Source organism: Ochotona princeps, chromosome 1, assembly GCF_030435755.1.
Source record: "Ochotona princeps isolate mOchPri1 chromosome 1, mOchPri1.hap1, whole genome shotgun sequence".
NCBI classification, from domain to species: Eukaryota; Metazoa; Chordata; class Mammalia; order Lagomorpha; family Ochotonidae; genus Ochotona; species Ochotona princeps.
The window spans coordinates 113,644,679-113,659,160 of NC_080832.1; the positions used below are offsets into that span (position 1 = coordinate 113,644,679).

The 14,482-nt window shown below is 48.2% G+C and overlaps 1 protein-coding gene across 1 annotated transcript; it reads left to right on the forward strand.

The window, feature by feature from the left end:
• Positions 1-9,774: 9,774 nt before the first annotated feature.
• Positions 9,775-10,293, forward strand: SMIM40 (small integral membrane protein 40). The gene has a single exon (XM_036494214.2). The coding sequence runs from the start codon at positions 9,892-9,894 to the stop codon at positions 10,138-10,140; it is 249 nt and encodes an 82-aa protein (XP_036350107.1). The 5' UTR covers positions 9,775-9,891; the 3' UTR covers positions 10,141-10,293.
• Positions 10,294-14,482: the final 4,189 nt, after the last annotated feature.

The window sequence follows — 14,482 nt, forward strand, 5'->3', positions numbered from 1 at the left end:
GGACACTGTGATAAGTAAAATAAGCCAAACACGCTTTCAAAAATAATTTAGACACAAACTGAAAGACAAGTACCATATGTTCTCATTCATATGTGGAAGCTAAAGTGTATATTTCAGGCCTGACATGATGGCTCAATTGGCTAACCTTCTACCTTGCATGTGCCAGGATCTCATATGGGTGCCAGTTCATATCCTGGCTGCTCCATTTCTCATCCAGCTCCCTACTTGTAGCCTGGAAAAGCAATAAAGAATTGCCCAAAGCCTTGGGATCCTGAAATCACATGGGAGATCATGAAGAAGTACCTGGCTTTGGATCAGCTCAGCTCAGTCCAGCTGTTGCAGCCAACTGGGGAGTGAACTAGCAGATGGAAGATCTCTCTTTCTGTCTCTCCTCTCTCTAAATCTGCCTTTCCAATAAAAATAAATAAATATTCTTTAAAAATGAAACAAAATGTAAGTGTCACAGTAGAAAGCAAAACAGTGACTATTAAATACTGGAAGGGAATGAAGAGGGAAAGAGGGAGATTAGAAGATGTCAAGATAGTCACACAGGAGGAATAAGTTCTGATGTCTGACAGTACAGTAAGGTTACTACTACTACACTCACAACCATCATTATGTGTGCTATAAACAGAAGACTTATGTTAGGAGCCACAGACTTATGGGCCTTAGACTTGGCCTACCTGACAGCCTGTTGCATTGCAAAAGCCTGCAAGCAGGGCTATAGCAAGCAGGATATTAGGCCAAAACATCCTCTGTAGAGCAAGCAGAATACAACCTCCACCCTTGTTCCTGTTCAGATAATTAGTTCCTCCCCTGTTTCAATATAGCTGATTAGTTCCTTCCCTGCTTCAGTGAAGATAATTACTCCCAGGAAACCCCTCCCTTTTTCCCCCCTCCCCTAGAGAAGAAGGTATATATATGAGGAGAAAAAATAAAGAGAGAGGCACTCTTTTCCGTGTGTTTCTTGGGCCAGCAGCCCGGGCTACCAGCCCAGCATTCCCAGTCCACCCTCAGGGTCTGAGCGTTGTGTCCTGCAGGTCGGGACAAACTTACAGCTTGCCAACACAAAGAAATGACCAGTGCTTATGGAGACAGCAATGCAAATTTCCTTGTTTTGACCATAATACATTGTACAAATGTATTAGATTATCAATACTATGCAATTATGGCAATAGTTAGATATCAATTTTAAAAGGAATTGGGTGGAGGATGATTGGCCTAGAGGTTAAACTATCAGTTAGGATGCCCACATCCCACCTTGGGGTGCTGGGGTTGGAGTCCTGGCTCTGCTCCCAGTCCCGGCAGCCGACCAGGCCTACCGTGGGAGGTCTCATTATTTTTTTTTTCCTGTATCGTTTTCTTTAAAAAAATCAAGATTTATTTTATATATTCTATTGGAAAGGCAGCTTTACAAAAATGATAAGCCACTTTGGTTCACTCCTCAAGTGGCCACAATAGCCAGAGCTGAGCCAATCCAAAGCCAGGGCCAGGAACTTCTTTCCGGGTCTCCCACATTGGGTTTAGGGTCCAAGGTTTTGGGCTGTCCTCGACTGCTTTCTCAGGCCACAAGCAGGGAGCTGGACGGGAAGTGGGGCAGTCGGGACATATGAAGCGATGGCCATATGGGATCCCATTGTGTTCAAGGTGAAGATTTAGCCACTGAGCCCTTATTTTCTTAATATTGTTTACATATCTGAGAGGGATGTATGACCATGTGGGTCTCCAATTAGGGAGGGGAAGGTCAAGGTATGAAGGATAGTGGGTGGAACAAATATTTCCTTTTTTTTTTTTCCTCCTGTGTTCTCAGTGGGAGAAGGGGAGCAGCTGTTCCTTGCTGTCAAACTACATTGGCACCCTGCAATAGTGGACAGTCTTTTGATGACACCTTAGAGACCCTGATGTGGGTGTTGAAGGGTGATACTTGAGTGGTTTTGATAGTTCTGAGACATTGCTGGCTTGAGACATTGTCATCTGACATGACCTCACCCTTGACTGTAGTGTACACCGGCCAGTGCAGGGTCAGGTTCAGTCCATCAGGCAATGCACATACTAGTGGGTGCAGCTGCCTGATCAGTTCTGCCCCCACACCCCTCTCATGTGACTGATGGATGCAGTGGCCTAGCTTAGCCAGGCCGAACCCACTCCAGGTCTGGTCTTCATGCACAGTGGCAGATGCCATAACCTAGTCAGGGTGACGCTCAATAATCACTTCCAGGCCCGCCCTCAGTCCTGTTTTTTGTACATGCTGGCATGCACTGTGGCCTAGCCCAGTCCATCTCGCATCCCATCTTGCTCTTGGGCATACCCATGGGTGCTGTAGCTTAGCTCAGCCCAACCCACCGCCAGACACGGCCCACACATATGCTCACACTTGCCACTGCCTTGACCGACTGGCCCGTCCCCAGTCTTGTCTCTCCTGCTCACCAGCAGGAGGTGGAGCCCAACAGGAGAATGCCCCCAGTTCCCCCAGCTAGGCCCACTCCCAGCCAGGGACCTTGCACCTGCCAGCGGGTACTGTGGCACAGCCTAACATGATTCACTTCTAGTCCCAGCAAGTTCCAGCTGGTTCTGTGGCCTATCCTGGCTGGCCTGCACCCATACAAGGCTGTGCTTTGAACGTGGTTGCATGCCGCCCAAACATGTCCACCTAGAGCCACTTTATCTTATGTCCATTGAAAAAAAATATTTTATTTTTACATGAAAGGCAGTTTATAGAGAAGGAGAGACAAGAAGATCAATTTTTTAAAAAGATTTATTTATTTGTATTGGAAAGGCAGATATACAGAGAGGAGGAGAGACAGTGAGGAAGATCTTCTGTCCAATGATTCACTCCCCAAATGACCACAATGACTGGAAAAGTGTCAATCTGAAGCTAAGAGACAGGAACTTCCTTCAGGTCTCCCATGTAGATGCAGGTCCCAAGGCTTTGGGCTGTCCTTGACTGCTTTCCCAGGCCACAAGCAGGGAGCTGGATGGGACGTGAGATTGCTGAGATTAGAACCGGTGCCCATATGGGATCCTGGTGTGTCGGTATCTCCCGTCCTGCGGAAGAAATCACCCGACACTGGAGGACGTTTCAGAGGCACTTTTATTCCAACCTTCAGTTCTTTTTTTTGGGCAGAAGCCTCTGGCTTATATATCCATCCTATCCGTTAAATCCGTTACCCAGAAGCCTTCAGTGAATTCAGTTAATTCCGTTAATTCCATTACGCAGAGGACCTCCTCCCCCCTCTCCCCAGGCCCCTGGTTTATCTCTCAATCCTATCCAATCAGCTTACACACCTGAGGCAAGCGGTAAAGGGCCAATCACAGGGCACTTCCAAGGCTCCAAGAGGAAGTAGGTTCCAGGTGCCATCTTAGGGCAGGGCATTGTCAGTGCCCCCAACACTGGTGCATTCAAGGCAAGGACTTCAGTCGCTAAGCTACCACGCTGGGCTCAAGAAGATCGATTTTCTCTCCCCACTAGTTCACTCGCCAGATGGCTGCAACAGCCAGAGCTAGACTAGTTTGAAACTGGGAACCAAGAGCTTCTTCTGGGTTCCCATGTTGGTACAAGGGCCCAAGGATTTGAGCCATCTGCTGCCACTCTCCCAGGTCCTTAGCAGGGGGCTGGATCAACTGATGCCCATATGGGATGCTGACACTGCAGGCACAGGCTTAGCCTGAGAGCTCATGGTTCTGGCAAATAAATGAATCTTTTTAAAAGTAGAATTCAGGGGCCCTGGTGCAGTAGCCTAGTGGCTAAAGTCCTCACCTTGCACACACCAGGCTCCTATATGGGCACCGGTTCTATTCCTGGCAACCCTGCTTCCCATTCAGCTCCCAGCTGTGGCCTGGGAAAGTAGTGGAGGACAGCCCAAAGCCTTCGGACCCTGCTTCTACATGGGAGATCCAGAAGAGGCTCCTGGTTCCTGGCTTAAGATCAGCTCAGTTCTGGCCATTACAGCCACCTGGGGAGTGAATCAGTGGACAGAACATCTTCCTCTCTGTCTCTCCTCCTCTCTGTATATCTGACTTTGCAATAAAAATAAATAAATATTAAAAAAAAAAAACTTGCAGAGAACACCTGGAACCATAACAGAGAACAGAGGACAGAACAAACTGATCTACTATCCCAGCCAAGTGTTGGCAGTGAAAATCTATGCAAATGGAGACTCTAAGGTGGACTATGTCAACCAGTGGATTCTGGAGAGACTTCATTGTGCTTGGGGTGGCGAGATCAACAGCAATTCAGAACTGTTGAACTATCAAAACCACTTGAGCATTGACCTCCGGAGCAGGTCCAACATCAGATCAGAGACCCTGGGATGACTGGGAGGCTGGGTGGGGCTTCTCCCTTTATCTCCCCATCTTCGCCCAGATACAGGAAGGAAAAAAGAGAATGTGGAAACAATGGTCTTACTCACCTTCTAGCCCTAGACCCTTTGTGTCCTAATCAACTATGTAAAGATAATAATAATAATAATAATAATAATAATAATAATAATAGTGCCTGACGCAGTAGCTTAGCGACTGAAGTCCTTGCCTTGAATGCACCAGGATCCCATATGGGCACCGATTCTAATCTCAGCAATCCCACGTCCCTTCCAGCTCCCTGCTTGTGGCCTGAGAAAGCAGTCGAGGACAGCCCAAAGCCTTGGGACCCTGCACCCACGCGGGAGACCCAGAGGAGGCTCCTGGTTCCTGGCGTTGGATTGGTTCAGCTCCAGCTGTTGCAGCTGCTTGGGGAGTGAATCAAAATCTTCCTCTCTGTCTTTGCTCCTCTCTACATATGTCTGACTTTGCAAGAAAATAAATAAATCTTTAAAATAAAAAATAAAAATAAATACAATAATTTTTTAAAAACAGAATTCAGGAGGAATTTCAGAAGGAAAAATGTTTAAGGAAGAGGAAAGACAACTTTATGAAAGGTTTGGAGCCTCCCTCTGACTCAGTTTGCAGGTGATGCTTTCTTCACAATTAGTGTTTTCCAGCAGGGGCATAACTGCCTTTGGTAGCCGAGGAACACTTTCTTGCGCTAAACAGTATGCATTACTCTTAAGGCTGTTAAGGCTGTAGACACATGTGCTTTTGTCTGTGAAGGGTTTGGCTCCTATACACCCACCCTTAACTTGAAAACATCATTAGAAAAAATGAATGTAATTTCTTTAAAAAAAAAAAAGATTTATTTATTTTTATTGGAAAGGCAGATATACAGAGATAAGGAGAGACAGAGAGGAAGATCTTCTGTCTGATGGTTCACTCCCCAAGCAGTGACAATGCCCAGAGCTGAGCCAATCTGAAGCCAGGAGCCCAGAGCCTCCTCTGGGTCTCCTACATGGATGCAGGGTCTCAAGGCTTTATCTTCGACTGCTTTCACAGGCCACATCAGAGAGTTGAGTGTTAAGTGCAGCTGCCAGGATTAGAACCGGCATCCATATGGGATCCCAGCACGTGCAAGGCAAGGACTTTAGCCACTAGGCTATCACGCCGGGCCCAGAAAATGAATGTAATTTCATCCACACATCCAACCTCCTCCACCTCTCATTTTGGGAATGCGGTACAGAGCCACAGGGCTATTTTCCCTCTGATTGTGTGGCTGTGAGTGGAGACTGCTGCTGCTTGCCATGGAGTGCGTGGTCCTGCATATCCTAGCCCCAGAAAAGATCCAAGTTTCAAGGTCAGGGCTCAATACAATGGCTCAACTGGTTAATCTTCCCCCCTTAAAGAGCCAGGCGTCCCATCCGGACACTGGTTCTTGTCCCGGCTGCTCCACTTTCCATCCAGGTCCCTGTCTGTGGGCTGGGAAAGCAGTAGAGGATGGCTCAGGGTCTTGAGACCCTGCATCCACATGGGAGACCCAGAAGAAGCTCCTGGCTCCAGATCAGGTCAGCTCTAGCTGTTGCAGTGATTTGGGGAGTGAATCAGCATATGAAAAATCTTTCTCTCTTTGTCTCTCCTTCTCTGTGTAAATTTGCCCTTCCAATAAAAATAAATAAATTAGGGCCCGGCGGCGTGGCCTAGCAGCTAAAATCCTCGCCTTGAAAGCCCCGGGATCCCATATGGGCGCCGGTTCTAATCCTGGCAGCCCCACTTCCCATCCAGCTCCCTGCTTGTGGCCTGGGAAAGCAGTGGAGGACGGCCCAAGGCTTTGGGACCCTGCACCCACGTGGGAGACCCTGAAGAGGTTCCTGGTTCCCGGCATCGGATCGGCGCACACTGGCCGTTGCGGCTCACTTGGGGAGTGAAACATCGGATGGAAGATCTTCCTCTCTGTCTCTCCTCCTCTCTGTATATCCGGCTTTCCAATAACAATAAAATCTTTAATAATAATAATAATAATAATAAATTAATTAATTTTAAAAAATTCCAAGCTCAGTTTCTCCTGAATATATACCACTTTCACATCATCATAAAGTCAAAAGTTCTTAAACTGAACAATGCAATTTGAGAACCATGTACATCTATCTGGGCTTATCGAGTATGATCATGAAGTTACACTGGCAACTAGAGAGGCATATAAGGCTTGAATTTCATATAGCTTATTTTTTTCTTTTTCTTTTTTGTTATTACACTGCATTATGTGACACAGTTTCATAGGCTCTGGGATTCCCCCATTCCCTCCCCGTGCCCTCCCCCCATGGTGGATTCCTCCACCTTGTTGCAGTATTACAGTTCAAATTAAGTCGAGATTCTTTCGTTGCAAACATATACCACGCATAGAGCATATAGTTTATTTTTACAAAAATACTTAAGGGTTGGTGGGGCCAACGTGGCACAGCAAGCAAATTTGCTGCTGAGGCCCCTGCATCCCTAATGGGCACTGGTTCATGTTCTAGCTGTTCCACTCCTGATCCAACGCCCTGCTAATGCATCTGGGGAAGCAGTGAAAGATGACCCAAGTGCCTGCGTCTCTGCATGGGAGAACCTGGAAGGAATTCCTGGTTCCTGGCTTTGGACTGGCCCAGCTCCAGCTGTTGTGGCCATTTAAGGAGTGAACTAGTGGATGGGACGGCTCTCTCCCTGTTTCTGTAGTTGCCTTTCAAACAAATAAATAAATCTTACACACACACATACATACACACACACAAAACTCTGTTGGACAATACATGGGATGGGCTTTTGCACAGCAGTTCACATGATGCTGGAGGCTCCCACATCACATAGCAGAGTGCTTTCCATCCCAATTCCCCTGAAAACCACACCTTGGGAGGCAGCAGGTGATGGCTTCAGTAGCTGGACCCCTGCCTGCCGGTGGGGAGATCTGTGTTGAGTTCTGGGCCGCTAGCGTCTGTGTGGTCCAGCAGCTGTGGTAGGCATTTGGGGAGTGAAACAACAGACGGAAGGTCTCTCTTTCTCTGACTTTACAAATAAGATCTGAAAATTAATTATTCAAAAATATACTTAATGGACCTGGCGCAATGGCTCAGTGGCTAAATCCTTACCTTGCAAGAGCCGGGTTCCATATCGGTGCCAGTTCGTACCCCGGCTGCTTGACTTCCATTCTAGCTCCTTGCTTGTGGCCTAGGAAAGCAGTCGAGGACAGCCCAAAACCTTGGGACCCTGCACCTGTGTGAGGGACCCAGAAAAAGCTCCTAGCTCCTGGCTCTGGATCAGCTCAGCTGCAGCTGTTGCGGCCATTTGGGGAGTAACTCAGCAGGTGGAAAATATGTCTCTCCTCTCTGTAAATCTGCCTTTCAAGTAAAAATAAACAAATCTAAAAACAGCAACCAAAAGAAAAGAAGAGAAAGAAAAAGAAAAGGAAAGAAAAGAATAAAATAGAATAGAGGGGGCAGTGCTATAACACAGTGGTTAAATCACTGCAGTATCCCATAGATGCACCAGTTGGAGTGCTCCACTCCTAACTCCACTTGTTACATCAACCGAGCCTCTCCCCGAGAAGTGCTGCCCCAACTCTGCAAAGCAGCAATATTTATTGAGGAGGCAGATAAACAGACCAACTGGCAGGGGTCAGCTCTTTCTTTCAGAGAGTGACCCTAAAGTGAGGGTTAGATAGGTTTTTATAGATTGAGTTACACAGCCATGGGAACCAGGTGAGTTGGGCAGCCACAGGGGGCTGCCATTGGGACAAGGGTGGGCTCAAGCAGCCACAGGAGTCAGTCATAGGAACAATGAGTGAATAAATCATGTAATATTGATTCCTGGAACCGAGGGTTGCTGGCAGGGCCTTGTGATCTGGACCAAAAAGAAGGAAACTGGCAAAGCATTTTGTACAGAAGCATAAAGAGCAAGTTAGCAAGCTTATTCAGGCTTGAACCAAAGTGACTCCATTTTGTGACCGGATTTCCCACACTTTCTTTTTTTTTTTTTAAGATTTATTTTTATTACAAAGTCAGATATACAGAGAGGAGGAGAGACAGAGAGGAAGGTCTTCCATCCGATGATTCACTCCCCAAGTAAGCGCAACGGCCGGTGCTGCGCCGATCCGAAGCTGGGAACCAGGAACCTCTTCCAGGTCTCCCACGTGGGTGCAGGGTCCCAAGGCCTTGGGCTGTCCTCGACTGCTTTCCCAGGCCACAAGCAGGGAGCTGGATGGGAAGTGGAGCTGCCGGGATTAGAACTGGCGCCCATATGGGATCCCAGGCATTTAGCCACTAGGCCATCATGCCGGGCCCTTCACACACTTTCTAACTCCTTGTTAATAAGCTGGGGAAACAGCAGAGGATGGCTCAAGTGCTTGGGCCTCTGCACCCATGTTGGAGACCTGGAAGAATTTCCTGGCTCCTGGCTTTGGGGGAGTAATGGAAATTCTCTTTCTCTCCCTCTCTTTTTCTGTGTGTGTGTGGCCCACAGTATGGTGACCCCCTAAATCCAATATCTGCCGCGTCTGTACTCCATATGGACACTGGTTCAAATCCTGGCTGCTCCACTTCCAATTTAACTCTTTATGGCCTGGAAAGGCAGTGGAGAATGGTCCAAGTCCTTGGTACCCTGCACTCATTTGGGAGCCGCAGAAGAGGCTCCCAGCCAACCATATACAGCTTACCAATAGAACCCCTAAATGTAGGCAATAAATAGACTTAATTGTTTTGATATTCTTCAGCAAAGGTACAGGCGGTGAGGTCAGCAGGGAGCAGGAGCCGTCGCTGCTGACCCTGTGGAATCCACCGTTCTGACTCCCAGAAGCGCAGTAGCGGGCGCTGGCCATAAGGTTTGACCGCACCTGCAGCTTCCCTGCGCCTACTGGAATAGGTGGGGCAGGCCGGCAAGGCTCACCCCGGACTAATCCTCTAATCCTTGAGTCTTTCTGGGACTAACCCCACGGAGGCGGGGGATGGAGAGCAGGGCGATGTTCCACCTCGTCAGCATAAACTTGGATGTCCAGCAACAATCTCCTGGAGCGCGTCCCTCCTCCCCTGCACCGGGACCTCTAACTGCCACTCCAGCCCAGAACCTAGCTCCCTTGTAACTGCTCCCAACGGTCAGCCCCAAGCAAGCCCCATTGCCCCGAGGACCAGCCACACCCCTTCTGTTGGTATTTTACATCCTCGCCTTCTGGCTCTCCCTGTCACAGCTTGGACTAGAAGTTAAGAACAGAGTACCCAGGGCATAGGGACCTCAGAGCCAGGACAGAACCCCAGCACCCCTCCAGCGGTAGTGTACTTGAGCCTGTGTAGGGAGCTGTCTGGAGTTGATGGCTCTGGAGTGACCTGCAGTTCCAGTTCACGTTTCTAGAATGGGTTTCAGATCACTCCGTTCAAGTCTAGACTTCTCACATGGCACTGAATGGCTAAATAATTGTTCTAAAGGCTAGGATACCCCACTCCTCACTGGGGTGCGAATTAGGGCAGGACCAGCCTGTGCAGTGCTGGCCACAGTTGTGCCCCTTAATCCTGGCTGTGCTGAGAAAGGGCTCCCAGCCAGGCAGTCGTCAGAAGGTGGGTTAGGATGGCTGAGGAAGAAGGCGACATGGACGTGGATGAAGGGGATGTGTTTCTAGCATTTGCGCGGGGTCCCACTCCTCCCAGGGGGCCCATTCAGCAAGTCTTGGATAAGATCTTCTTTATCTTCCTGGCCCTCTTTCTCACCCTGCTGATGCTGGAGGCCGCTTACAAACTTCTCTGGCCACTACCATGGGCGAAGTTTGGGGACTGGCTCTTGGGGACACCTCTGAAGGAGGAAGAGCTGGAGTTGTGACCACTTTTCCTGTAAACATCGCGGTAATTTACCTGCCACAGAGGTGAGAGAGGGGACAGGAGAGAAATGGGGTTGTTTCTAGTTGTGAATGGGGACATACAGAAGACGTAGAGTCAGAATCCTAAACTTCCATCCTTGTTCTCTGAGGGAAATTTTTGGAAAAATATGTTATCTCTCATACCACTCAAAAGTTATGTAATAATTGCACATATTCAAGGGGGACTACGTGGTTTGACACACATATTACAATGTGCACCATCCATGCAGAGTAATTCACACACCCATGGTTTGAAATATTTGTAATTTATTTGGGTTGGGAACATTCAAAATCCTTTCTAGCTACTTTGAAAATGTATTATTATTAACTGTATTTGCTTTATTGTGCTCTGGAACACTTGAATCTAATCCTCCTCTCCACCGGCATTTTCTCCTTAATCACCTGCATGTCTCTGTCTCTTCCGTACCCTGCCCAGTCATTGTCTGCTGCTTTTCCGGAAGACCAGTGTTCATTGCTTCCATAAATGAACTATAACTTGCCTTGTCTTTCCGCGTCTAGATTATCTTAACACAACAACTTGCTCATGTTGCCTTGTCTTTCCGCGTCTAGATTATCTTAACACAACAACTTGCTCATGTTGATAAAAATGACAGGACTTCATTCTATGTGTATCTAGACAATATTCCAATGTGTGTCTACATACCACATTTGCTTTATCCATTCATTCACAAGTGGACATCTAGACTGAGTCTATGCCTTACCATGTATAGTCCAGATCTGGATATTAATCCACTATTGGATGAATAGTTTGCAAGCATTTTTCTCCATTCTGCGAACTCTCTCTTCATTCCGATATTGTTACTTTTGCTGTATAGACACTTTTTGCTTTGCTTTCCCTCAGTTTTATATAGATAGCCATCTGAGGCTTTTCCTCGTAGAGGTTGGTGGTGTGATGCAACAATGGAGCCCCTGCAAGGGATACCTATGTCTCCCATAGATTGTTGGTTCAAGTCGCAGTTCCTGTGTTTCTGACTCGACTTCCTGCGAATGCATCTGGGAAAGCAAGCAGTGGAAGCTGATCCCGAGTACTTAGGTCCTATGTGTGAGACCCGGATGAAGTTCCTGGCTTCTGGCTTGAGCTGCTCAAGCTCTGGCCTTGTGGACACTTAGGATGGAACCAGCAGTTGGAAGACTTCTCTGTGTGTCTTTCCTTCCTGCTCACTCTGTCTTTCAAAGAAACCTTTGAAAATGAATTTTTAAATTGATCATAGTTTCTAGGATGTCATTCTTTATATGTTCAAATATTCACAACTTAAAACAATCACCTTTTTGAGCATTTGAGGGAACAGAAATATTACTTGGACTTGATCTCTGTCAACAGCCTTTTAAAATAAACGTTGAACAACTGGGAACAATTCCTTCTCTTCTTTTTCTCCTCTTTTTTCTTCTTGAGCTTGAATTTCTACCATCCCATTTCCGAAGACTTTTTTAAATTATTTTTTTATTTTGATAATCTTTACATAGTTGATTAGGGCACAAAGGGTCAAGGGCTACAGGAAAGTGGGTAAGATTATCGTTTCCACATTTTCCCAAAACTTTTAAAAATGTTTACTTACGGGCCTGGCACGGTAACAGTGGCTAAAGTCCTCACCTCGTGTCAGGATCCTCTATGGGCGTTGGTTCGTGTCCCTTGGGAGGTGAATCAGTGGATAGAAGATCTCTCTTATGTCTCTCCTTCTCTCTGGAAGATCTGCTTTTCAAGTAAAAATAAATATATTTAAAAGACTATTATCATTACAATTATGAAAACTGAATTAATCAAATCACATACACTTCTGCAAATTTTTGTAATGATCATGAGGGAAATTTTAGTAAGACAAAAGATGTGTGTTCATGGTACATTAATGATAGATCACATGTCTTTTCTATTTTTATTTTTTTCACGTGTCTTTTTATTTAAGCCAGATAAGATTGCCCCAGGAAACTTTGGTTGTGAACTTTTTTTTAACTTGGAAAAAGTTCTTGCAAAGAGGAAGGAAGAGGGAGACCGTCTCTTGAAGGCATTTATTCTGGAATCGATTTTGGGAAAGTTGAGAATGTGAAAATAAAATCCTTTTTCTTTCCCAAATCCCAGCAATCTTTGGAGACCTTCATTGTTCTCAACTTGAAGGATGTGGGCTTAGACAACTGGGGAGAAGTGAGATAGGATGATTCTTCTTTTTAAGAGTGTAACTATTTCTTTGGAATATTTTTTAAAAAAGTTTTAATGGGCACAATAGTCTAGCAGCTGAAGTCCTCGTCTTGCACACGCCGGGATTCCATTATGGGCACCAAGTTGCCCCACTTCCCATCCAGCTCCCTGCTTGTGGCCTGGGAAAGCAGTCGAGGGCAGCACAAAACCTTGGGACCCTGCATCCGCATGGGAGACCTGGAGGAAGTTCCTGGCTCCTGGCTTTGGATTGGCTCAGTATCAGCCTTTGCGGTCACTTGGGGAGTGAATCATTGGACGGAAGACCTTCCTCTGTCTCTCCTTCTCTTTGTATATCTGACTTTGTCATAATAAATAAATAAATGTTAAAAAATTTTTAAAAAACATCTATAGAGGAAAGGAGACACAGAGATAACTCTTCCATCTGTTGGTTCACCCTTAAAACGGCTGCATCGGCTGCATCTGAGCTGATCCGAAGCCAGGAGCCAGCAGCGTCCTTTAGGTGTCCCACGTGGGTGCAGGGTCCCAAGGGTTTGGGCCGTCCTCAACTGCCTCCCTGGGCGATAAGCAGGGAGCTGGATGTGAAGTGGAGCAGCCAGGGCAGGAACCGGCGCCCATATGGGATTCCCGGTGCTCGAAGGGGGAGGATTAGCAGTTGCACAGGGGCCCAAGGTCGTGTTTTATGAGGCTTCCTGTGTCTCACTCGCAGAGGCAATCGGCACAGCTTTCCCTGGCTTTCATCCATCCACCATGTTCAGGCTCCGGACCCTCGGGGAGCCAGCACCGCGGGGCCGTGAGGAATCGCCCCGAATTGAGCGCAGAGCTACGGTTGAGGTCTCATCAACCGTGGCTGAGCCCTGCTTTAAGGTGGAGCTCGGAAAGCATGTTAATCACAGTAACAATAGTAACACCAACACCACATGCACGTGGCGGACAGTATTCATTCGTCCGCACCTGTGAGCGAGTTCGTGGCCGGGAGACCTAACCACCCGAAGTTAGCACTGGCCGCCGGGCAGCCAGGGGCCAGGGCTGCAACGCCCACTTGAGCCAGGGAAACCCGCACCTGGCTGATAGGAACGCAGGACCGGAAGCCTCCCAGAAGCCCAGCGGAAGAAAACGGTTTTATTTCCTACTTAAGACGCTTCTGACCTTTCCTGAAGCCCCGCACTGCTTCGGCGACCCCAGGTCTTCACTTGCTCTGTACCACAACACCCCCGCCCCTCCCACTCCGGGTGAAAAAAGTGTGTCAGTCCTCCTGGCACGCGACTGACGGGCGGTTGGGCTCGAGGCAGCAAGTTTCTGATTGGCGGAGTCCCAGAAACGCCGGCTGAAAAGAGCTCCCCTGGCTGGGGGTTCAAGGCCTGGCCGAGTTGGGACCGTACGCAAAATGGCGGCCCCTATTGGGATGCCCTGGGTGTGGGGGCGGGGACGGATACAGCCCCGCCCCTCCCCGCCCCTTTCCCTACAGGTCAGCTGGAGAAGGGAATTCTAGGCTAAGTGGGCGGTTCTAAGGGGCGGAAGAGTCTACAACCACTTCCGGAAGCAGGCTGACCGGGCTCCGTACAATAACATGGCGACACATATTGACTGGAGACGGAAACTCTGCGGCTTCCGGTGTGTAGAAGGGCCTGCGGTGGGAGGGGGCAGGCGGAGGGAACCATGCGAGGTTCTGAGATCTGAGGCGAGTGTCGTTTTGAGAGACCGTTTCTGAGGTGCGGGCCGGACTGTGTGTGGAGCGAAGCTTGGGAGGGGCAGTCGAGGGAGAGGTGCTGAGGACACCCGGACTCAGTCCGAGGGCATGCTTCTCGTATGTGTCAGTGAAGGGGAGTGGGACGGCTGGGGTTTGAGCTGGGAGGAGGGCTTGGCGGAAGCTTACCTTCCTTACCGCCCCGACCAAGGGGTGGATCTGAGGAGAATCGAGAGAGCCCGGGGCCGGGGGGCCGGGAGGGGGCTTACGATCGGCTCCAGTCTCAGAGAGAGAATGAGTAGAATTAGGGTGGGGTGAGAAGGAGGGGACTGGAGGTGACATGCCTCTTCCCCGAATGCCCGGTTTGTGGAATCCCATCAGAGGGCGGGATGTGAAGATACTTCAAGGAAGGGAAAGAAGAAGGGATTGTTGGACTGTCTGGATTGAA